Below are 24,420 nucleotides of genomic sequence, written 5' to 3'. Positions count from 1 at the left end.
TGGTAGTAATATGAGTTGGGATTATGCCGGCTCATCGTTTAGCTACATGTCTAAACAAACTCCACTTCGCCAGATGATTACATGACACGTCAAGTTAGCCAGGTGTGTCTGTGGGTGATTACGGCCATCTATTGTATTTCATGAACATGTGTACATGTCTAGGGGTGGTTATATTATTTCCTTCACATGATTTATCAATTTAGACAAGCGTGTTGGGCATGTGTCATCTAATAATTACAAAATATTTATACAATATTTTTATTTGGACACTTTATATCTTTGTGCATGAGTCAAATCAACGTAGCTATTTTTTGATAGTGTGTGCTTACCAGAGACCGTAATGTGATAAACAACATGACATGCACCATTGTCAGATTAGGATATAGGCCAAGGATTGGGTATTGTTACCTGGAGTTCTTCCTTATTGTAAGCTACTACTTTTACCACTTTTAGTCTTGACATGTGAATCCTTAAAGTGATGGGTGGGGCTAAGGCTTATGAGGGTCTGAACGATGCTGAATGGGTGTAGATAAAGAAGAGCTCTCCAGTAGGTGTACCAAAAACATTCAAGGGCCAGAAAAACGAGAGCCTCGTGTTGGCAGGCTCCTCATTCTTTAAACAGACAGCAGTGGCTTCTGTAACTCATGGACATTATAAACATGGAAATATCTGTAGCATATACGCATGGAGCAAGTGAAAGACACATAATGGTTCTTACATCAGCGTATCTCTGTAAGACTGATATTGTGACCCAGGAATCTAACTATGGGTTAGGAAGTCCTGTGGGGGGAGGGGGTTGTTTCTTTGTTCACGTGTACTTGTCTAAACGTTAACAATAAAAACATTTGATCCCCTGTAGTATTGTAAATGGCTTTGGATAAGATGGAAATCAATGGAAATCCCTATTGCCATGTAAATCACTTTGAGCACTTGGCGAGGTGCTGTATGAATCCAAGTCATTACAAAGTATTCCTTGTACAGGTGAGGCTAGAGACAGTTTCAGGAGGTGCACTTACTTGTGACGGCCCAAGGGTTTGCCCGGGCTGTAGTGTGAGTTGGCTCCAGACTTGTACAGGTTGTATCTGTTGCCATGGCCTCCTCCATAGAGCGGGTTCCCATGGCCTGTTCCATAGAAGGTTCCTTTGGCGTCCACCAGTGACAGCAACAGTCCTAGAAAAAAGGGCTGCAAAGCGGCTTGAGGCATCCTGGACCTCATTTTCTCTTCTGGGTGGCTTCCAAAATAACCCGTGGAAAAGCACCAAAAAGGAGGACAAAGATGAACAACTGATGGACCGATTGAGAACCAAAGGAGAAAAAAACAGACAAGCTGTGTGTTAGGATCCTGGTGCCTCGAGTGTTTTTGTCTTGTCTTCAGTCAGCCCTGAGGGAAACCTGTAGACGCATACATCTGCAGAGTCCACAGCATCCTGACCCGTCCTGCACCTCTTCTCTTCTGTTTTCTTCAACACACACTCTCTCAGACAACTGCCAGCGACAGGCAGAGCAGAAGGAAAACTAGAGAAGGAGAAGGGAAGAGGGAAAGAGGGAGGGAGAGAGCACAACCAAAGGTAAAGTAAAGGAGAGAGATAGATAGAGATGGTGTCTAGGAATGCCACATATCCATATACACATGCAAGTGTGTGTGTGAAAGGGTGGACGTTTCTGACTCAGCTTCTTCCGTCTTCTGTGCTCTGTGTGTGTATAAGGGTGTGTGTGTGGAGCAGCGTGCTCTACTACTGACTATGAGGGGGCAGGCTGACAGGCAGTAGCCATTTGTATATCCCCTGTCCCTCCCCAGGCCCTACCCCTATCCTTAGCCCTGCCCTGAAATGCTACCCAGCCCAGACACAGAGGAACAACCCCATACTTTCTCTCAAATTCAGATAAGATTTATTAGCATGAATGGCAAGGCCACTGTTGCTAAAGCTATATGACATCAACAATAACAGTAAAAAATTAACAATACAATTGGTGATTAGAGAAAGGGGAATATATATATATAATATATATATATAGTACCAGTCCAAATTTTGGACACACCTACTCATTCAAGGGTTTTTCCTTTTCCATTGTTGTACATTGTGAACAATAGTGAAGACATCAAAACTATGAAATAACAGATATGGAATCATGTAATAACCAAAAAAGTGTTAAACAAATCAAAATATATTTTATATTTGAGATTCTTCAAAGTAGCCAATTATTGTATCAGGTTTCAGGTAAGACCCAAGTGCAGACTGTGTTGAAGTAACAATGTTTATTGCAACAACAGGGGCAGGCAAACGACAGGTCAAGTCAGGCAGGGGTCGATAATCCAGAGTAGTGGGGCCAAGGTACAGGACGGCAGGCAGGCAGGCGCGGAGTAAGTACAGGCAAGGGTCAAAACCAGGAGGGAGAGAAAAAGAGAGACTGGGGAAAAGCAGCAGCTGAGACAAACCGCTGGTAGACTTGAACAAACAAGACGAAGTGGCACAGACAGACAGAAAAACAGGTATAAATACCCAGGAGATAAGTAGGAGATGGGAGACACCTGGAGGGGGGTGGAGACAAGCACAAGGACAGGTGAAACAGATCAGGGTGTGACACTTGCCTTGATGACAGCTTTACATACTCTTGGCATTCTCTCAACCAGCTTCATGAGGAATGCTTTTCCTACTGTCTTGTAGGAGTTCCCACATATGCTGAGCACTTGTTGGCTGCTTTTCATTCACTCTGCAGTCCAACTTATCCCAAACCATCTCAATTGGGTTTAGGTCGGGTGACTGCCTAGTTAAATAAAGGTTACTTTTTTAAATGTATTTTTATTGTGGAGGCTAGGGCATCTGATGGAGCACTCCATCTCTCTCCTTCTTGGTCAAATGGCCCTTACAGCCTGGAGGTGTGTTGGGTTATTATCCTGTTAAAAATCAAATGATATTCCCACCAAGCAAACCAGATGGGATGGTGTATCGCTGCAGAATGCTGTGGTAGCCATGCTGGTTAAGAGTGCCTTGAAATCTAAATTAATCATTGACAGTGTCACCAGCAAAGCAACCCCTCTCCATCACACCTCCTGCTCCATGCTTCACGGTGGGAACCACACATGCAGAGATCATCCGTTCACCTATTTTGCATCTCACAAAGACACAGCGGTTGGAACCAAAAATATAAAAATTTACCTCATCAGACCAAAGGACAGATTTCCACCGGTCTAATGTCCATTGCTCGTGTTTCTTGGCCCAAGAAAGTCTCTTCTTGTCATTGTTGTCCTTTAGTAGTGGTTTCTTTGCAGCAATTCAACCATGAAGGCCAGATTCACACAGTCTCATCTGAACAGTTGATGTTGAGATGTGTCTGCTATTTGAACTCTGTGAAGCATTTATTTGGGCTGCAATCTGAGGTGCAGTTAACTCTAATGAACTTATCCTCTGCAGCAGAGGTAACTCTGGGTCTTCCTTTCATGTGTCGGTCCTCATGAGAGCCAGTTTCATCACAACGCTTGATGGTTTATGTGACTGCACTTTCCGCATTGACTGACATTTATGTCTTTTAAAGTAATAATGGAATTGTTGTTTCTCTTTGCTTATTTGAGCTGTTCTTGTCATAATATGAACTTGATATTTTACTAAACAGGGTGATTTTCTGTATACCATCCCTACCTTGTCACAACACAACTGATTGGCTCAAACACATTAAGAAGGAAAGAAATTCCACAAATGAACTTTTAACATGCCACACCTGTTAATTGAAATGCATTCCAGGTGACCAACTCATGAAACTGGTTGAGAGAATGCCAAGAGTGTGCTAAGCTGTCATCAAGGCAAAGGGTGGCTACTTTGAAGAATTTCAAATATAAAATATGTTTTGATTTGTTTAACCCTTTTTTGGTTACTACATGATTCCATATGTGCTATTTCATAGAATTTGATGTCTTCACTATTATTCTACAATGTAGGAAATAGTAAACATAAAGAAAAACGCTTGAATGAGAAGGTGTGTCCAAACTTTTGACTGGTACTGTATATTTCTTTATGAATACAAATACAATAAATTAAATGATCTATTATTAATAATAATGTGATGATCTAAAAAAGCATTTTGATAAGTAAACAAAACATCAAAAAGAAGACGTACAGTGAGATCATTGTATACATGTAACAACATTAAATAGGTGAGATACAACAAGGTTATATATGGAATGTATGCATTTGTCAGCAGTGTATGTATGTGTGAGTGCATAAGGGTGTGTATGGATAAGTGTATGAGTGTCTTACATGTTATTTGATGTATTCCTTGATGTCTATTTAGAGCAGAGGCGCAACTTTGGTTGTAGAAGTGTAGAATTGAGAGCTTCTAGCGGTGAAGATGCCATTGGAGGAATGGGGGCACTGGCTGGAATGGACGGAACCTGGCCGGGTGTCCAAGAACATCAAGCCGGATTCCCTGTCTCGCCGCTATAGCCCCACGGTTACTACCCCGTAGCCCGAGACCATCCTCCCACTGCTTGCCTGGCGATGGCACTCAGCTGGGTATAGGGAAACAGGTCTGGGAGGCGCAGCAGTCCCAGCTGAACCCTGGGGGGGGGGCCAGATAACAGGATGTTTGTGCCTGACACTGTCCTCAGTCCTGTAGTGGGCCCATTTGTCCAGGCTGGCCTGCCCGTCAGACCCTGGCCTTCATGCGACAAGGCTTTTGGTGGCCTACTATGGTTCCTGATATCGCTGCGTGTCGCCGCCTGCATGGTCTGTGCTCAGAACATGACTCGTTGCTAGCTCCGGCTGGTCTTCTTCAACCACTGCCTGGCCCTCACTGTCCCTTTTCCCACATATCCCTGGATTTCATCATGGGTCCCTTTTGAGGGAAACACTGCCATCCTGACTGGGGTCGACCGGTTTTCCAAAGTCACCCACTTCATTCCTCTCCCCAAACTACACTCGGTCAAGGAGACTCCCCAGCTCCTGGTGCAGCACATCTTCCAGATCCGGAGCACGTCTTACTCAGTTCTCATCCCAGTTTTGGAAGGCGTACTGCACCCTCATTTGGTCGCCGGCCGGCCTGTCCTCTGGGTTCCACTCCCAGTCCAATGGCCAGTCGGAGTGATCATCCAGAACCTCGAGACTACTCTGCGCTGCTTGGTCTCCGTAAAATCCACCACCTGGAGCCAGCAGCTTGTGTGGGTGGAATACGCCCGCAACACACTTCCCTGCACTGCCACGAGCGTATCGCCATTTTAGTGTTCCCTAGGGTATCAACCCCAGCTCTTCCCCGAGCATGAAGAAAACGTTGGCTACAGCCCAGATGTTTGTCTGCCACTGGAGGAGAGCCCGGTTGGCCCTCCTAAAGACGACCTCCAGGTATAAATGACAAGTGGATTGCCATCGGATGCCGGCTGCCCCGTCTCAGGCAGAAGGTATGGCTATCCACCTGGGATCTTCCTCTCCGGGTGCAATCCCGTAAACTCTCCCCCTGGTTTATCGGCCCTTTCCCGAATTCCAACATCATTAGTGCCTCTGCTGTTCATCTTCTGTTGCCCCGTACCCTTCGTATACATCCTACTGTTCATGTGTTCAGAGTTAAACCCATGTCTCACACCCCTTTGCCTCCTGTTTCCAGCCCTTTGTCTCCTGTTGTCTTACATTTACATTACATTTAAGTCATTTAGCAGACGCTCTTATCCAGAGCGACTTACAAATTGGTGCTTTCACCTTATGACATCCAGTGGAACAGCCACTTTACAATAGTGCATCTAGGTCTTTTAAGGGGGGAGGGAGGGGGAGAAGGATTACTTTATCCTATCCTAGGTATTCCTTAAAGAGGTGGGGTTTCAGGTGTCTCCGGAAGGTGGTGATTGACTCCGCTGTCCTGGCGTCGTGAGGGAGTTTGTTCCACCATTGGGGGCCAGAGCAGCGAACAGTTTTGACTGGGCTGAGCGGGAACTGTACTTCCTCAGTGGTAGGGAGGCGAGCAGGCCAGAGGTGGATGAACGCAGTGCCCTTGTTTGGGTGTAGGGCCTGATCAGAGCCTGGAGGTACTGAGGTGCCGTTCCCCTCACAGCTCCGTAGGCAAGCACCATGGTCTTGTAGCGGATGCGAGCTTCAACTGGAAGCCAGTGGAGAGAGCGGAGGAGCGGGGTGACGTGAGAGAACTTGGGAAGGTTGAACACCAGACGGGCTGCGGCGTTCTGGATGAGTTGTAGGGTTTAATGGCACAGGCAGGGAGCCCAGCCAACAGCGAGTTGCAGTAATCCAGACGGGAGATGACAAGTGCCTGGATTAGGACCTGCGCCGCTTCCTGTGTGAGGCAGGGTCGTACTCTGCGGATGTTGTAGAGCATGAACCTACAGGAACGGGCCACCGCCTTGATGTTATTTGAGAACGACAGGGTGTTGTCCAGGATCACGCCAAGGTTCTTAGCGCTCTGGGACGAGGACACAATGGAGTTGTCAACCGTGATGGCGAGATCATGGAACGGGCAGTCCTTCCCCGGGAGGAAGAGCAGCTCCGTCTTGCCGAGGTTCAGCTTGAGGTGATGATCCGTCATCCACACTGATATCTCTTGAAGGTCATCCACACTGTCTTCTCTTGAAGGTTCGACATTGGGGCAGGGGGTTCCAGTACCTGGTTGACTGGGAGGGTTATGTCCTATGTCCCAGAGGAGAGGTACTGGGTCCCTGCCAGGGACATCCTGGACCCAGGCCTCATGGCAGATTTCCAATGCCGGCACCCCGGTCAACCAGGTATGCGCCCAGGAAGGACACCAGGTAGCGCCCCCTAGAGGGGGGTACTGTCACAAAATTATCTGTTTCACGTGTCTTTTTGATTGTCTCCACCCCCCTCAAGGTGTTGGCTTATCTTCCCCATTATCCCCTGTGTGTTTATACCTGTGTTCTTTGTTTTTCTGTTGCCAGTCCGTGTTGTTTCGTCAAGCCTACCAGCATTTTTCCCTCTATTCCTGTCTCTTGATTGTTCCTGTATTCTAGTTTTGACCTTTTCTGCCTGCCCTGACCCTGAGCCTGCCTGCCGTCCTGTACCTTTGCCCACCTATAATACTGACCTCTTGCCTACCCTGATCCTACCTGCAGTCCTGAACCTTTGCCCCTCCTATCTGGATTACTGATCCCTGCCTGCCCTTGACCTGTCTTTCGCTTGCCCCTGTTGGATTAATACGGCTAGGGTCCTTTTTTCTCAATTTCCGCCTGACTGACGTGCCCAAAGTAAACTACCTGTTGCTCAGGCCCTGAAGTCAGAATATGCATGTAATTTGTACCATTGGACAGACGACACTTGGCAGTTTGTATGAATGTTAAAATAATGTAGGAGACTATAACACAATAGATATGGTAGGAAAAAATCCAAAGAAAAACCAACCTGAATTTGTTTTTTTTGAGAGCCTATGCTCTTACAATGGAAAGAATACGGGCATTCTGAAATCTAGCTCTCAGGATGCAATCCCTATGGCTTCCACTGGGTGTCAGCACTTAAAATTCAAGGTTTCAGGCTTGTTTATTCCAAAACGAGTAAGAATAATGATTTTTACCACAGGGACACAGACTTGGAAATTTGTGTATGCGAGAGCGAGGAAGAGGACACGCACCTGCTAATATCACCATACTTATTTTCCGTATGAAATATTATAGTTTAATTACATTTTAGGGTATCTGAGGATTAAATAGAAACATATTTTGACTTGTTGAAACAAAGTTTAGGGGAAGATTTGTTAAAAGAGTGGATTACTCAAATCGAAGGCGCCAACTCAACAGACTTTTTGGGATAAAAACTACACTACATGTTATAGCTGGGACCCGTTGGATGACAAATCAGACGATGATTTTCAAAAAGTAAGTGAATATTTCATCGCTATTTGTGAATTTATGAAACCTGTGCTGGAGGAAAAATATTTTGATGTGGGGCGCCGTCCTCAAACAACCGCATGGCATGCTTTCACTGTAAAGCCTACTGTAAATTGGACAGTGCAGTTAGATTAACAAGAATTTAATATTTTAATCGATATAAGACACTTGTATGTTCATAAATGTTTAATATCCCCAAAATGTATGATTATTTATTTAAATTGCGCAACCTCCAGTTTCCCCGGAAGTTGTCCCGCTGACGGGATGCCTAGCCTTTTAATAAACTGTTGTTAATTCGATGTTGTCTACATCTGTTCTCTAATTCTCTCCTTCTCTCTTTCTTTCTCTCTCTCGGAGGACCTGAGCCCTAGGACCATGCCCCAGGACTACCTGACATCATGACTCCTTGCTGTCCCCAGTCCACCTGGCCATGCTGCTGCTTCAGTTTCAACTGACCTGAGCCCTAGGACCATGTCCCAGGACTACCTGACATGATGACTCCTTGCTGTCCCCAGTCCACCTGGCCATGCTGCTGCTCCAGTTTCAACTGTTCTGCCTTACTATTATTCGACCATGCTGGTCATTTATGAACATTTGAACATCTTGGCCATGTTCTGTTATAATCTCCACCCGGCACAGCCAGAAGAGGACTGGCCACCCCACATAGCCTGGTTCCTCTCTAGGTTTCTTCCTAGGTTTTGGCCTTTCTAGGGAGTTTTTCCTAGCCACCGTTCTTCTACACCTGCATTGCTTGCTGTTTGGGGTTTTAGGCTGAGTTTCTGTACAGCACTTTGAGATATCATCTGATGTACGAAGGGCTATATAAATAAATTTGATTTGATCTGGGTCTTACCTGAAAAGTAATCATGTTGTATTTACTATGGATCCCCTTGGCATCAGCTACTATTCCTGGGGTCTGTCAAAATTAAGGCAGTTACACAATTTAAAAATCTTTGCAATACGTTTACAACAAATTTCACAACACACTAAGTGTGTGCCCTGCTCCACTACCACATATCTACAACACAAAATCCATGTGTACCTGTGTGTATAGTGCGTATGTTATCATGTGTGTATGCATGAATGTGTCTGAGCCTATGTTTGTGTTGCTTCACAGTCTCCACTGTTCCATAAGCTGTTTTTTAAAATCTGATTCTACTGCTTGCATCAGTTGCCTGATGTGGAATAGAGTTCCATGTAGTCATGGCTCTATGTAGTACTGTGCGCCTCCCATAGTCTGTTCTGGACTTGGCGACTGTCAAGAGACCTCTGGTGGCATATCTTGTGGGGTATGTGTGGGTGTATGGTATACATGGGTTACCTGATGTGGAATAGTGTAACATGGGTGTCCGAGCTGTCTGCTAGTAGTTTAAACAGACACCTCGGTGCATTCAGTATGTCAACACTTGTAGTGATGAAACCAATCTCTCCTTCACTTTGAGCCATGAGATATTTACATGCATGTTGTTAATGTTATCTCTCCGTGTACATTTAAGGGCCAGCTGTGTTGCCCTGTTCTGAGCCTATTGTAATTGAGGTCTCTCTTTGTGGCACCTGACCATGACTGAACAGTAGTCCAGGTGTGACAAAACTAGGGCCTGTAGGACCTGCCTTGTTGATAGTGCTGTTAAGAAGGCAGAGCAGCGCTTTATTATGGACTTCTCCCCATCTTAGCTACTGTTGTATCAACATGTTATGACCATGACAGTTTACAATCCAGGCTTATTCCAAGCTATTTATTCACCTTAACTTGCTCAATTTCCACATTATTCATTACAATATTTAGTTTAGGGTTTTTTGAATGATTTGTCCCAAATACAATGTTTTTTTTTTCAATATTTAGAAATAACTTATTCCTTGTCACCCATACTGAAACTAATTGCAGCAGTTAATTCACTCACTGTAGATCTGCGTGATGAGGTGGAGAGAGGCTAGACGGCAGGCTGCCTTCTGAGGAGTCGGAGGCGATTGAATAAACCTCCACTACCCTCAATTCTGCTAGCAAACATGCAATCTTTGGACAATGAAATGGAAGAGTTATTGGGAAGATTAAACTACCAATGGGACATTAAAAACTGTAACATTTTATGTTTCACGAAGTCGTGGCTGAACGACGACATTATCAACATACAGCTGGCTGTACTGGCAGGATAGAACAGCGACGTCTGGTAAGACAAGGGGCGGCAGTCTATGTATTTTTGTAAACAACAGCTGGTGCACGATATCGAGCTATTGCTCGCGTGAGGTAGAGTTTCTCATGATAAGCTGCAGACCACATTACCTACCGAGAGAGTTTTCATCTATATTCTTTGTAGCTGTTTACATACCACCACAGTCAGAGGCTGGCACTAAGATAGCATTGAATGAGCTGTACTCCGCCATAAGCAAACAAGAAAACGCTCACCCAGAGGCGTCGCTCCTAGTAGCCAGGGACTTTAACCTCTTGAAGCTATGGGGGAGCTATTTCATTATTGGATTAAAAAACGTGCCCGTTTTAAGCGCAATATTTTGTCACAAAAAGATGCTCGACTATGCATATAATTGACAGCTTTGGAAAGAAAACACTCTGACGTTTCCACAACTGCAAAGATATTATCTGTGAGTGCCACAGAACTGATGCTACAGGCGAAACCAAGATGAAACTTCAAACAGGAAATGAGCAGAATTTTTGAGGCTCTGTTTTCCATTGTGTCCTTATATGGCTGTGAATGCCATATTGCCCAAGGTGTCTGCAGCATTGTGACGTATTTGTAGGCATATCATTGGAAGATTGGCCATAAGAGACTACATTTACGAGGTGTCCGCCCGGTGTCCTTTGTCGAAATTGCTGCGTAATCTCCAAGCTGCACGCATTCATCCATGTGATTCAGGGGGGAGAGGAGACTTCCACAAATGACATATCATCGAAGAGATATGTGAAAAACACCTTGAGGATTGATTCTAAACAACGTTTACCATGTTTCAGTCGATATTATGGAGTTAATTTGGAAAAAAGTTCGGCGTTTTGATGACTGAATTTTTGTTTTTTTTGGTAGCCAAACGTGACGCAGAAAACGGAGCGATTTCTCCTAAACAAATAATCTTTCAGGAAAAACTGAACATTTGCTATCTAACTGAGAGTCTCCTCATTGAAAACATCCGAAGTTATTCTAAGGTAAATGATTTTATTTGAATGCTTTTCTGGTTTTTGTGAAAATGTTGCCTGCTGAATGCTAACGCTAAATGCTACGCTAGCTATCAATACTGTTACACAAATGCTTGTTTTGCTATGGTTGAAAAGCATATTTTGAAAATCTGAGATGACAGTGTTGTTAACAAAAGGCTAAGCTTGAGAGCTAGCATATTGATTTCATTTCATTTGCGATTTTCATGAATAGTTAACGTTGTGTTATGCTAATGGGCTTGAGGCTGTAGTCACGATCCCGGATCCGGGATGGCTCGACGCAAGAAGTTAATGCAGGGAAACTTAAATTTGATTTACCACATTTCTATCGGCATGTTAAATGTGCAACCAGAGGGAAAATAACTATTGAACACCTCTACTCCACACACAGAGATACATACAAAGCTCTCTCTTGACCTCCATTTGGCAAATCTGACCATAATTCCATCCTCCTGATTCCTGCTTACAGGCAAAAATTAAAGCAGGAAGCACCAGTAACTAGATCAATAAAAAAGTGGCCAGATGAAGCAGATGCTAAGCTACAGGACTGTTTTGCTATCACAGACTGGAATATGTTCCGGGATTCCTCCGATGGCATTGAGGAGTACACCACATCAGGCATTGGCTTCATCAATAAGTGCATCGATGATGTCATCCCCACAGTGACCGTACGTACATACCCCAACCAGAAGACATGGATTACAGGCAGCATCCGCACTGAGGCTACAGCTGCTGCTTTCAAGGAGCGGGACTCTAACCGGGAGCTTAAAAGAAATCCCGCCATGCCCTCTCACGAACCATCAAACAGGCATCAATACAGGACTAAGATTGAGTCGTACTACATCAGCTCTGACACTCGTGGGATGTGGCAGGGCTTGCAAACAATTACAGACTATAAAGGAACAGCCAAGAGCTGCCCAGTGACACGAGCCTACTGGACGAGCTAAACTACTTCTATGCTCGTTTTGAGGCAAATAACACTGAAACAGTCATGAGAGCACCAGCTGTACCATGAGACTGTGTGATCACACTTTCCGCAGCTGATGTGAGTAAGACCTTTAGACAGGTCAACATTCACAAGGCCTCAAGGCCAGACGGATTACCAGGACATGTACTGCGAGCAAGCGCTGATCAACTAGCAAGTGTCTTCATTGACATTTTCAACCTCTCCCTGTCCATGTCTGTAATACCAACATGTTTTAAGCAGACCACCACCGTGCCTGTGCCCAAGAACACGAAGGTAACCTGCCTAAATGTCAACTGACCTGTAGCACTCATGTCTGTAGCCATGAAACTATCCGCCGCCATTGTCGCAACCCCTATTACCAGCCTGTTCAACCTCTCTTTCATATCATCTGAGATCCCCAAGGATTGGAAAGCTGCCGCAGTCATCCCCCTCTTCAAAGGGGGAGACACCCTGGACCCAAACTGTTACAGAACTATATCCATCCTGCCCTGCCTATCTAAGGTCTTCGAAAGCCAAGTCAACAAACAGGTCACTGACCATCTCGAATCCCACCGTACCTTCTCCGCTATACAATCTGGTTTCCGAGCCGGTCACGGGTGCACCTCAGCCACGCTCAAGGTACTAAACGATATCATAACCGCCATCGATAAAAGACAGTACTGTGCAGCCGTCTTCATCGACCTTGCCAAGGCTTTCGATTCTGTCAATCACCATATTCTTATCGGCAGACTCAGTAGCCTCGGTTTTTCTGATGACTGCCTTGCCTGGTTCACCAACTACTTTGCAGACAGAGTTCAGTGTGTCAAATCGGAGGGCATGCTGTCCGGTCCTCTGGCAGTCTCTATGGGGGTGCCACAGGGTTCAATTCTCGGGCCGACTCTTTTCTCTGTATATATCAATGATGTTGCTCTTGCTGCGGGCCATTCCCTGATCCACCCTTACGCAGACGACACCATTCTGTATACTTCCGGCCCGTCCTTGGACACTGTGCTATCTAACCTCCAAACGAGCTTCAATGCCATACAACACTCCTTCCGTGGCCTCCAACTGTTCTTAAACGCTAGTAAAAACCAAATGCATGCTTTTCAACCGTTCGCTGCCTGCACCTGTACGCCCGACTAGCATCACCACCCTGGATGGTTCTGACCTAGAATATGTGGACATCTATAAGTACCTAGGTGTCTGGCTAGACTGTAAACTCTCCTTCCAGACTCATATCAAACATCTGATCTAAAATCAAATCTAGAATCGAGGAGCGAACCAGAGCCACTTCACTCACACCGCCAAAGTTACCCTAGTAAAACTGACTATCCTACCGATCCTCGACTTCGGCGATGTCATCTACAAAATAGCTTCCAATACTCTACTCAGCAAACTGGATGCAGTTTATCACAGTGCCATCCGTTTGGTTACTAAAGCACCTTATACCACCCACCACTAGCCCTCGCTACATATTCGTCACCAGACCCACTGGCTCCAGGTCATCTACAAGTCCATGCTAGGTAAAGCTCCGCCTTATCTCAGTTCACTGGTCACGATGGCAACACCCACCCGTAGCACGCGCTCCAGCAGGTGTATCTCACTGATCATCCCTAAAGCCAACACCTCATTTGGCCACCTTTCGTTCCAGTTCTCTGCTGCCTGTGACTGGAACGAATTTCAAAAATCGCTGAAGTTGGAGACTTTTATCTCCCTCACCAACTTCAAACATATGCTATCTGAGCAGCTAACCGATCGCTGCAGCTGTACATAGTCTATCGGTAAATAGCCCACCCAATTTTACCTACCTCATCCCCATACTGTTTATATTTATTTACTTTTCTGCTCTTTTGCACACCAATATCTCTACCTGTACATGACCATCTGATCATTTATCACTCCAGTGTTAATCTGCAAAATTGTAATTATTCGCCTACCTCCTCATGCCTTTTGCACACAATGTATATAGACTCTCTTTTTTTCCTCTTTTTTTCTACTGTGTTATTGACTTGTTAATCGTTTACTCCATGTGTAACTCTGTGTTGTCTGTTCACACTGCTATGCTTTATCTTGGACAGGTCGCAGTTGCAAATGAGAACTTGTTCTCAACTAGCCTACCTGGTTAATTAAATAAAGGTGAAATAAAAAAATATATTTAAAAAAATGAAGTGCTTTGAAATGCTGGTCATGGCTCACATTAACGCTATCATCCCAGAAACCCTCGACCCACTACAATTTGCATACAGCCCCAACAGATCCACAGATGATGCAGTCTCCATTGCACTCCACACTGCCCTTTCCCACCTGGACAAAAGGAACACCTATGTGAGAATGCTATTCATTGACTATAGCTCTGCGTTCAACAACATAGTGCACTCAAAGCTCATCAATAAGCTAAGGATCCTGGGACTAAACCCCTCCCTCTTCAACTTGTTCCTGGACTTCCTGACAGGGCGCCCCCAGGTGATAAGGGTAGGTAACAACACATCTGCCACACTGATCCTCTACACAGGGGCCCCTCAGGGGTGCGTGCTCAGCTCCCTCCTGTACTCCCTGTTCACTCATGACTGCACGGCCAGGCACAACTCCAACACCAATTTTACATTTTCCGAAGTAACAGTGGTAGGCCTGACCATTGACAACAACGAGACAGCCTATAGGGAAGAAGTCAGAGACCTGGCCGTGTGGTGCCAGGACAACAACCTCTCCCTCAACGTGATCAAGACAAATGAGATGATTGTGGACTACAGGAAAAAGATGCTCGATTATGCCCCCATTCTCATCGATGGGGGCTGCAGTGGAGCAGGTTGAGAGCTTCAAGTTCCTTGGTGTTCACATCACCAATAAACTAACATGGTCCAAGCACACCATGACAGTCGTGAAGCGGGCATGACAAAACCTATTCCCCTTCAAGAGACTGAAAAGATTTTGCATGGGTTCTCAGATCCTCAAAAGGTTCAACAGCTGCACCATTGAGAGCATCCTGACTGGTTGCATCACTGTCTGGTATGGCAACTGCTCGACCTCTGACCGCAAGGCACTACAGAGGGCAGTGAGAATGGCCCAGTACATCACTGGGGCTAAGGTTCCTGCCATCCAGTACCTCTATACCAGGCGGTGTCAGAGGAAGGCCCTAAAAATTGTCAAAGACTCCACAGCCATCCAAGTGTTCTCAGACTGTTCTCCCTAATAACACACGGCAAGTGGTACCGGAGCGCCAAGTCTTGGTCCAAGATGCTTCTAAACAGCTTCTACCCCCAAGCCATAAGACTCCTGAACATCTAGTCAAATGGCTACCCAGACTATTCGCATTGCCTCCCCCCCTTCGCCACACCACTGCCACTCTCTGTTGTCATCTATCCAGTCACTTTAAGTACCTACCTACATGTACATACTACCTCAACTAACCGGTGCCCCTGCACATTGACTCTGTACCGGCACCCCCCTATATAAATTGTTATTTTTATTGCTGCTCTTTAATTACTTGTTACTTTTATCTCTTATTCTTATCTGTATTTTTTTAACTGCACCATCGGTTAGGGGCTCGAAAGTAAGCATTTCACTGTAAGGCATCAATATGAAATGGCATCATGTCCTTTGCAATGTAATATGAAAGGGCTGCAGTGAGTTCCTGTTGTATTCGGCGCATGTGACTAATACAATTTGAATTTATTTGATTTGACACATTGGCTTTACTCAAAGCCAGTGGCATGTCATTAGTAAAGATTGAAAAAAATAAGTGGCCAAGACAGCTGTCCTGGCGAATTCCTGAATCCACCTGGATTATGTTGGAGAGGCTTCCATTAAACACCCTCTGTGTTCTGTTAGACAGGTAACTCTTTATCCACAATATAGCAGGGGGTATAAAGCCATAACACCTACATTTTTCCAGCAGCAGACTATCATCAATCATGTCAAAGCCACACTGAAGTCTAACAAAACAGACCCCACAATCTTTTTTATCATTAATTTCAATATTTTTTCACCTTTTACTCACTCACTTCACTGAATTCAAAATTACAATGCTTGTCTTTCATAATTTGATCAGTTATACTTGGATGTGTATTGTCAGCGTTTGTTGCTGGCATGTCATGCTTGAATTTGCTTATCGTGCCAGTGGGTTTTGTGATGAATGAGCCATCTGATTCAATGAATGATGGAGCTGATCAACAGATTCATGTGGTATATGTAGACATGTTATTTATTTGTTTTCCCATTTGAATTTTGCTGTGACCGCTAAATCAAAAATCTGATATTGTATTTCATGACATAAAGAACTGTATTATACATTATATATTATCTATAAAGTATATATATTATATGGAGACATGGTTGAACAAGGACATGGATAATGTACAGTTAGCTGGGTTGTCCATGTATAAGCAGGAAAGAACAGCATCGTCCGATCCGTGGGGGTGGGGAGTGTTTCTTTGTCAACAAAGACTGGTGGGCGATCTCTTATATTAGGGAAGTCTCAAAGTTCTGCTCGTTTAAGTTAGATAATACTGTTTACTATTTACCATGAGAGTTTTCATCTCTATTTTTCGTAGCTGTCTATTTACCACCACAAAAACGTATTCTGGCACTAAAACCGCAATCAACGATCCATAAGCATTCATCCAGAGGTGCTGCTCCTAGCGGCCGGTGATTTTAATGCAGAAAAACAAATCTGAACGTTTATAAGAAATCCGACTACACCCTCCGACGAACCATCAAACAGGCAAAGCTTCAATACAGGACAAAGCTCAAATCTTACCAAACTGGCTCTGATGCTTGTCGGATGTGGCAGGGCTTGCAAACTGAACAACGCGGCAAGTATCTTCACAATTCGTATACCGCCCAAACAGATCCACAGATGACACAATATCTATTGCACTCCACACTGTCCTGTTCCACTTGGACAAAAGGAACATCTATGTGAGAATGCTGTTCGTAGACTATAGCTCAGCATTCAACACAATAGCAGTGTGGTGCTTGACAACAACCTCTCCCTTAATGTGAGCAAGACAAAAGAGCTAATCGTGGACCACAGAAAACATCCCCATTCACATCAACGGTTTGAGAACTTCAAGTTCCTCGGTATCCACATCGCTAAGGAACTATCATGGTCCAAACACACTAACACAGTCGTGAAGAGGGCAAAACAATGCTTGTTCCCCTCAGGTGCTTGAAAAGATTTGTCATGGGCCTTCAGATCCTCAAAAAGGTCTACAGCTGCTTCATTGAGAGCATCTTGACTGGCTGCATCACTGCCTGCTATGGCAACTGCTCGGCCTCCGACCGCATGGTGCTACAGAGCATAGTGCGTACGGCCGAATACATCACTGGGGTCGAACTCCCTGCCAACCAGGATCTCTATACCAGGCGGTGTAAGAGGAAGGACGTAGAGATTGTCAAAGATTACAGCCACCCAAGTCATAGACTGTTCTCTCTGAACCAACACGGCAAGCGATACCGATGCACCAAGTCTGGATCCAACAGGATCCTGAACAGATTTTACTGCTAAATAGTTAATCAAATAGCTACCCGGACTATCTGCATTGACTTTTTGCACTAACTCTTTTGACTCATCACATACGTTGCTGCTACTGTTTATTATATATCCTGTTGCCTGGACACTTTACCCCTAGTTATATGTACATATCTACCTCAATTGCTTTGTATCCCTGCATATGAACTCGGTGCTGTTAATCTACACCTATTGTTTATGTGACAAGATTTTTTATTTTATTTGCATTTTATTTGCATAAATTGTAGGACCCGGTGTGCCCAGTGTGTAGCCTCCACAGTTGGGAACTATTCATGGTAACTAGCTGTCTGCAACTATCACATTCGTTATAGGAAGGAGACCAAGGTGCAGCGTTGTATGCGTACCTTCTTCTTTTATTAAAGAAAGAACACTGAACAAACTAGAAAAACAACAAAACGAACTAAACGTGAAGCTATACGAAAAGTGCAGACAGGCAACTAAACATAGAATAAGATCCCACAAACAGCAAAGGGAAATGGCTACCTAAATATGATCCCCAATCAGAGACAACGATAAACAGCTGCCTCTGATTGGGAACCATATCAGGCAACCATAAACATACAAATCACCTAGACCGTACGAAACCCCAATACAAAAACTAGCGTACCCACCCTAGTCACATCCTGACCTAACCAAAATATAAAGAAAACAGATATCTCAGGTCAGGGCGTGACAGTACCCCCCCCACACAGAGGTGCGGACTCCCAGCCACAAACCTGAACCTATAGGGGAGGGTCTGGGTGGACATCTACCCTCGGTGGCGGCTCTGGTTCTGGATGCCGTCCCCCCTCTTCATGCTGATCCCGCCGCCTTTGTAGAACCGGACCGTGGACCATCGCCGGAGGCTCTGGACTGCGGACCATCGCCGGAGGCCCTGGACTGGGTACCGTCTCTGTAGACCCAGGACTGGGAACCTTCTCTGTAGACCCTGGACTGGGGACCGTCACTGGAGGCCCCGGACTGGGGATCGTCGCTGGAGACCCCGGACTGGGAACCGTCGCTGGAGACCCCGGACTGGGGATCGTCGCTGGAGGCCCCGGACTGGGGACCGTCGCTGTAGGCCCCGGACTGGGGATTGTCGCTGTAGGCCCCGGACTGGGGATCGTCGCTGGAGGCCCCGGACTGGGGATCGTCGCTGGAGACTCTGGACTGGGGACCGTCGCCGGAAGCTCTGGACTGGGAACTGTCGCCGGAAGCTCTGGACTGGGAACTGTCGCCGGAAGCTCTGGACTGTGGAGGTGCACAGGAGGCCTGATGCATGGGACCGGTACTGGTGGTACCGGGCTGATGACATGCACCTCAGGGCGAGTACGGAGAGGAGGCACAGGACGTACTGGACTGTGGAGGCGCACTGGAGACTTGATGCGTGGGACCGGTACATGTGGCACCGGGCTGATGACACGCACCTCAGCACGCCCGCTCTGCAGTGCTCTCAATGCTAGCACCTCTCTCCGGAATCTTGCGTCGAACTCCTCATCCGACTCCCTGACTGGCTCTGGTTCGCTCCTCGGCTCCGACTACTGTCCCATGTTCCATGCGGTTTCTGTGGCCTATCTCGTTGGTAAAACTCCTCGTAACGTCGCCATTCCGCTTTCAATGTCTCTATTTCCTCCTTCGGAAGGCGATACTCACCAGCCTGCATCCAGGGTCCTGCTCCATCCAGGATCTCCTCCCAGGTTCATTCCTCCTGAACACACTGCTTGGTCCATTTTTGGTGGGATCTTCTGTCACGTTCATTATACGAAGGAGACCAAGGTGCAGCGTGTATTCGTACATTCTTCTTTAATTAAAAAAAGAACACTGAACAAACTAACAAAACAACAAAACGAACGAAACGTGACGCTATACGAAAAGTGCAGACAGGCACACTAAACATAGAACAAGATCCCACAAACACCAAAGGGAAATGGCTACCTAAATACACTGCTCAAAAAAATAAAGGGAACACTTAAACAACACAATGTAACTCCAAGTCAATCACACTTCTGTGAAATCAAACTGTCCACTTAGAAAGCAACACTGATTGACAATACATTTCACATGCTGTTGTGCAAATGCAATAGACAACAGGTGGAAATTATAGGCAATTAGAAAGACACCCCCAATAAAGGAGTGGTTCTGCAGGTGGTGACCACAGACCACTTCTCAGTTCCTATGCTTCCTGACGGATGTTTTGGTCACTTTTGAATGCTGGCGGTGCTTTCACTCTAGTGGTAGCATGAGACGGAGTCTACAACCCACACAAGTGGCTCAGGTAGTGCAGCTCATCCAGGATGGATCATCAATGCGAGCTGTGGCAAGAAGGTTTGCTGTGTCTGTCAGTGTAGTGTCCAGAGCATGGAGGCGCTACCAGGAGACAGGCCAGTACATCAGCAGACGTGGAGGAGGCCGTAGGAGGGCAAAATCCCAGTAGTAGGACCACTACCTCCACCTTTGTGCAAGGAGGAGCAGGAGGAGCACTGCCAGAGCCCTGAAAAATGACCTCCAGCAGGCCACAAATGTGCATGTGTCTGCTCAAACGGTCAGAAACAGACTCCATGAGGGTGGTATGAGGGCCCGACGACCACAGGTGGGGGTTGTGCTTACAGCCCAACACCGTGCAGGACGTTTGGCATTTGCCAGAGAACACCAAGATTGGCAAATTCGCCACTGGCGCCCTGTGCTCTTCAGAGTCTGGAGACGCCGTGGAGAACGTTCTGCTGCCTGCAACATCCTCCAGCCTGACTGGTTTGGCGGTGGGTCAGTCATGGTGTGGGGTGGCATTTCTTTGGGGGGCCGCTCAGCCCTCCATGTGCTCGCCAGAAGTAGCATGACTGCCATTAGGTACCGAGATGATATCCTCAGACCCCTTGTGAGACCATATGCTGGTGCGGTTGGCCCTGGGTTCCTCCTAATGCAAGACAATGCTAGACCTCATGTGGCTGGAGTGTGTCAGCAGTTCCAGCAAGAGGAAGGCATTGATGCTATGGACTGGCCCGCCCATTCCCCAGACCTGAATCCAATTGAGCACATCTGGGTTGCACCACAGACTGTCCAGGAATTGGCCGTGGCGGAGATCTTTGTGGGCTATACTCAGCCTTGTCTCAGGATGGTAAGTTGGTGGTTGAAGATATCCCTCTAGTGGTGTGGGGGCTGTGCTTTGGCAAAGTGGGTGGGGTTATATCCTTCCTGTTTGGCCCTGTCCGGGGGTGTCATCGGATGGGGCCACAGTGTCTCCTGACCCCTCCTGTCTCAGCCTCCAGTATTTATGCTGCAGTAGTTTATGTGTCGGGGGGTTAGGGTGAGTTTGTTATATCTGGAGTACTTCTCCTGTCCTATTCGGTGTCCTGTGTGAATCTAAGTGTGCATTCTCTAATTCTCCCCTTCTCTCTTTCTTTCTCTCTCTCGGAGGACCTGAGCCCTAGGACCGTGCCCCAGGACTACCTGACATGATGACTTGCTGTCCCCAGTCCACCTGACCGTGCTGCTGCTCCAGTTTCAACTGTTCTGCCTTATTATTATTCGACCATGCTGGTCATTTATGAACATTTGAACATCTTGGCCATGTTCTGTTATAATCTCCACCCGGCACAGCCAGAAGAGGACTGGCCACCCCACATAGCCTGGTTCCTCTCTAGGTTTCTTCCTAGGTTTTGGCCTTTCTAGGGAGTTTTTCCTAGCCACCGTGCTTCTACACCTGCATTGCTTGCTGTTTGGGGTTTTAGGCTGGGTTTCTGTACAGCACTTTGAGATATCAGCTGATGTACGAAGGGCTATATAAATACATTTGATTTGATTTGATTTGACATACAAAACACTAGACAATACAAACCCCCTTAGACAATACTAAAACTAGCGTACCCACCCTAGTCATACCCTGACCTAACCAAAATATAAAGAAACAGAGATATCTCAGGTCAGGGCGTGACAGTAACTCACTAATTAGTTTTCACGTCTCTGCTGTTTCTGAGATCGTAGATTAAAAGTACAATGCATTTGGAAAGTATTCAGACCCTTTCATTTTGTTACGTTACAGGCTTATCTAAAAATGGATAAAATACATTTTCCCTCATTAAGCTACACACAAAACCCCATAATGACAAAGTGAAAACAGGTTTTTAGAGATTTTGCAAATTTAATTAAACATAGAAAACAGAGATGCCTTATTTACATAAGTATATAATAATAATAATATGTATTCTGACCCTTTGCTAAGAGTCTCGAAATTGAGCTCAGGTGCATCCTGTTTCCCATGATCATCCTTGAGATGTTCTACAACTTGATTGGAGTCCACCTGTGGAAAAGGTGGAAAGGCACACACCTGTCTATATAATGTCCCACAGTTGACAGTGCATGTCAGAGCAAAAACCAAGCCATGAGGTCAACCGAATTGTTCTTAGAGCTCAGAGACAGGATTGTGTCGAGGCACAGACCTGGGGAAGGGTACTAAAACATTTCTGCACCATTGAAGGTCCCCAAGAGCACAGTGGCCTCCATCGTTCTTAAATGGGAGAAGTTTGGAACCACCAAGACTCTTCCTAGAGCTGTTCACCCAGCCAAACTGATCAATCGGGGAAGAAGAACCTTGGCCAGGGAGGTGACCAAGAACCTGATGGTCACTCTGACAGAGCTCCAGAGTTCCTCTGTGGAGATGGGAGAACATTCCAGAACGACAACTATCTCTACAGCACCACCAATCAGGCCTTTATGGTAGAGTGGCCAGACTGAAGCCATTCCTCGGTAAAAGACACTTGACAGCCCGCTTGGATTTTGCCTAACAGCACCTAAAGACTCTCAGACCATGAGAAACAAGATTCTCTGGTCTGATGAAACCAAGATTGAACTCTTTAGCCTGAATGCCAATTGTCATGTCTGGAGGAATCTTGGCAGCATCCCTACAGCAGTGGTGGGCCATCAGGGCCAGCAAGGCCTTCTCTGCTGGCCTAAACATTATCAGAATATAATTTAAAAATATATTTTCCCACAAATATGTATTAAATTATTCCCCAGAGTAAGAGTTACACTCTTCATTTCATAGCGTTCCTCTTGGTTGCACTGCTTCCAGCCCCAGGTTGAGATTTGGAGGGCTGGTCTTTATGTTAGATATTTTATCCAATCATATTCAGCCATCATGTGTTGCCAGGCCTGCCCTCAGGCCTTCAGAATCAACAGTGCGGGCGCTTGTAGCTTAAAGGGAATGGAAATTAACATTTAGTGTCAACCAATCAGCTTTAGAGTTGGCTATTGTACGCCTGCTGGCTGGCTCCAGTGTTACACAGGAGCCAGCTAGCAGGCGTAGTGCGTGCACGTCTTTTGATTGGATTACCAATATTGAGAGGCAGGTCCTATATGGGCAGGTCTCAGAACTAGGAAACTGAAATTGATCAACGAATTAATTTGCGTACTACTAAGCTGTTTTTTCAACCCACAATGGCGGAAGGAGAAGATATCGATTTGGTCGAGGATATAATTATAACGCCTTTTCAAGAAAAGTTAGACATTGTCAGGAGAGGTAGACGCCGACGCTACAAAGCCTGTCACTGGCGGGAAAGGGGTTCGTTCGCCACTTTCAACTATGAATGACTCACAGGCTCCGAGAAGCACTGCAAACTGTACTGCTGGGAATGCCTATAATTTGCAAGTGATCGATTTGGTGTTTGGAGCCACACTGGCTTTGCAAACCTGAGTTGTCTAACCAAGGCAGCAACGAGACACCAACGTACGGCTGGGCACTTACAAGCAATGGTGCTTTTGAAAACTTTTGGGGACACCCGAGTGGATCTACAGCTCAACGAACAAGCACGCAGGGCAACGAAGCTACACAATGAAAAGGTATTGTACTCTTCCCCTGCAATTCTCTGAATAAAAATGTCAATTTCAAGGTGACGCAACGCCTGGTTATACTGCGTTTCTGTCTAAATGTATAGTGTCTAGAGCCATGGCATCATAATGATGGTAATAAGAGGTGGATTAATTCGGGTGGGACTGTGTAGGACTTCACTGAAGGCCCAGGCCCCAGAACCACGGCACGCTACTGCCCTACAGTGATGCATGGTGGTGGCAGCATCATGCTGTGGGGATGTTTTTCAGCGGCAGGGACTGGGAGACTAGTCAGGATCAAGGGAAAGATGTACAGAGAGATCCTTGATGAAAACCTGCCTCAGAGTGCTCAGGACCTCAGACTGGGGTGAAGTTTCCCCTTCCAACCGGACAATGACCCTAAGCACACAGCCAAGACAATGCAGTAGTGGCTTCGGGACAAATCTGAATATCCTTGAGTGGCCCAGCCAGAGTCTGGACTTAAACCGATCGAACATCTCAACTCAAATCAAATTTTATTGGTCACATACACATGGTTAGCAGATGTTATTGCGAGTGTAGCGAAATGCTTGTGCTTCTAGTTCCGACAGTGCCGCAAAATTCCACAACAACTACCTAATACACACAAATCTAAGTAAATTAATGGAATATGATTATATAAGGCAAGATGCAATCTCTGGAGAGACCTGAAAATAGCTCTGCAGTGACACTCCCCATCCACCGTGACAGAGTTTGAGAGGATTTGTAGAGAAGAATGTGAGAAACTTCCCAAATACATGTGTGTCAAGCTTGTAGCATAATACCCAAGACTCGACGCTGTAATCACTGCCAAAGGTGCTTCAACAAAGTACTGAGTAAAGGATCTGAATACTTATGTATAAGTGATAGTTCTGTTTTTTTATACACTCGCAAAAAAATTATAAAAACGTGTTTTTGCTTTGTCATTATGGGGTATTGTAGATAAAATAGTAGAGGAATACATTTGTGAATGTGTTCTGTAGCAGAGCTTTCTACTAAATGGGGGCTTTATTCTTTAATCATTGCAGGTGTGCATACGGACTCTCGTATTTGAAGGACATTTTTATAACATTTCCTTGAGCTATGTGGAGTCATCTAATTGGTAAATTGTTGCGGAAAAAATGACATAAAGAGAA

At 45.7% G+C, this 24,420-nt stretch overlaps 1 protein-coding gene across 3 annotated transcripts in view; it reads right to left on the bottom strand.

Annotated features, from left to right (window-relative positions):
- Nucleotides 1-1,741, bottom strand: part of LOC115102882 (EMILIN-3-like) — a 42,109-nt gene extending 40,368 nt beyond the window's left edge. For all 3 annotated transcript variants that reach the window (XR_003859505.2, XM_029623296.2, XM_029623297.2), the window contains exon 1: nucleotides 1,017-1,741. Coding sequence is in view for 2 of the 3 variants with exons in the window: in XM_029623296.2 (XP_029479156.2) it covers nucleotides 1,017-1,216 (200 nt within the window). In the remaining variant the exon portion in view is untranslated. The remainder of the gene's footprint in view (nucleotides 1-1,016) is intronic.
- Between the last annotated feature and the right edge of the window lie 22,679 nt (nucleotides 1,742-24,420).

Source organism: Oncorhynchus nerka, linkage group LG20 (genome assembly GCF_034236695.1).
Source record: "Oncorhynchus nerka isolate Pitt River linkage group LG20, Oner_Uvic_2.0, whole genome shotgun sequence".
NCBI lineage: Eukaryota > Metazoa > Chordata > Actinopteri > Salmoniformes > Salmonidae > Oncorhynchus > Oncorhynchus nerka.
The sequence above is the reverse complement of the archived record's forward strand: the minus strand, read 5'-3'. Positions and strand labels throughout refer to the sequence as shown.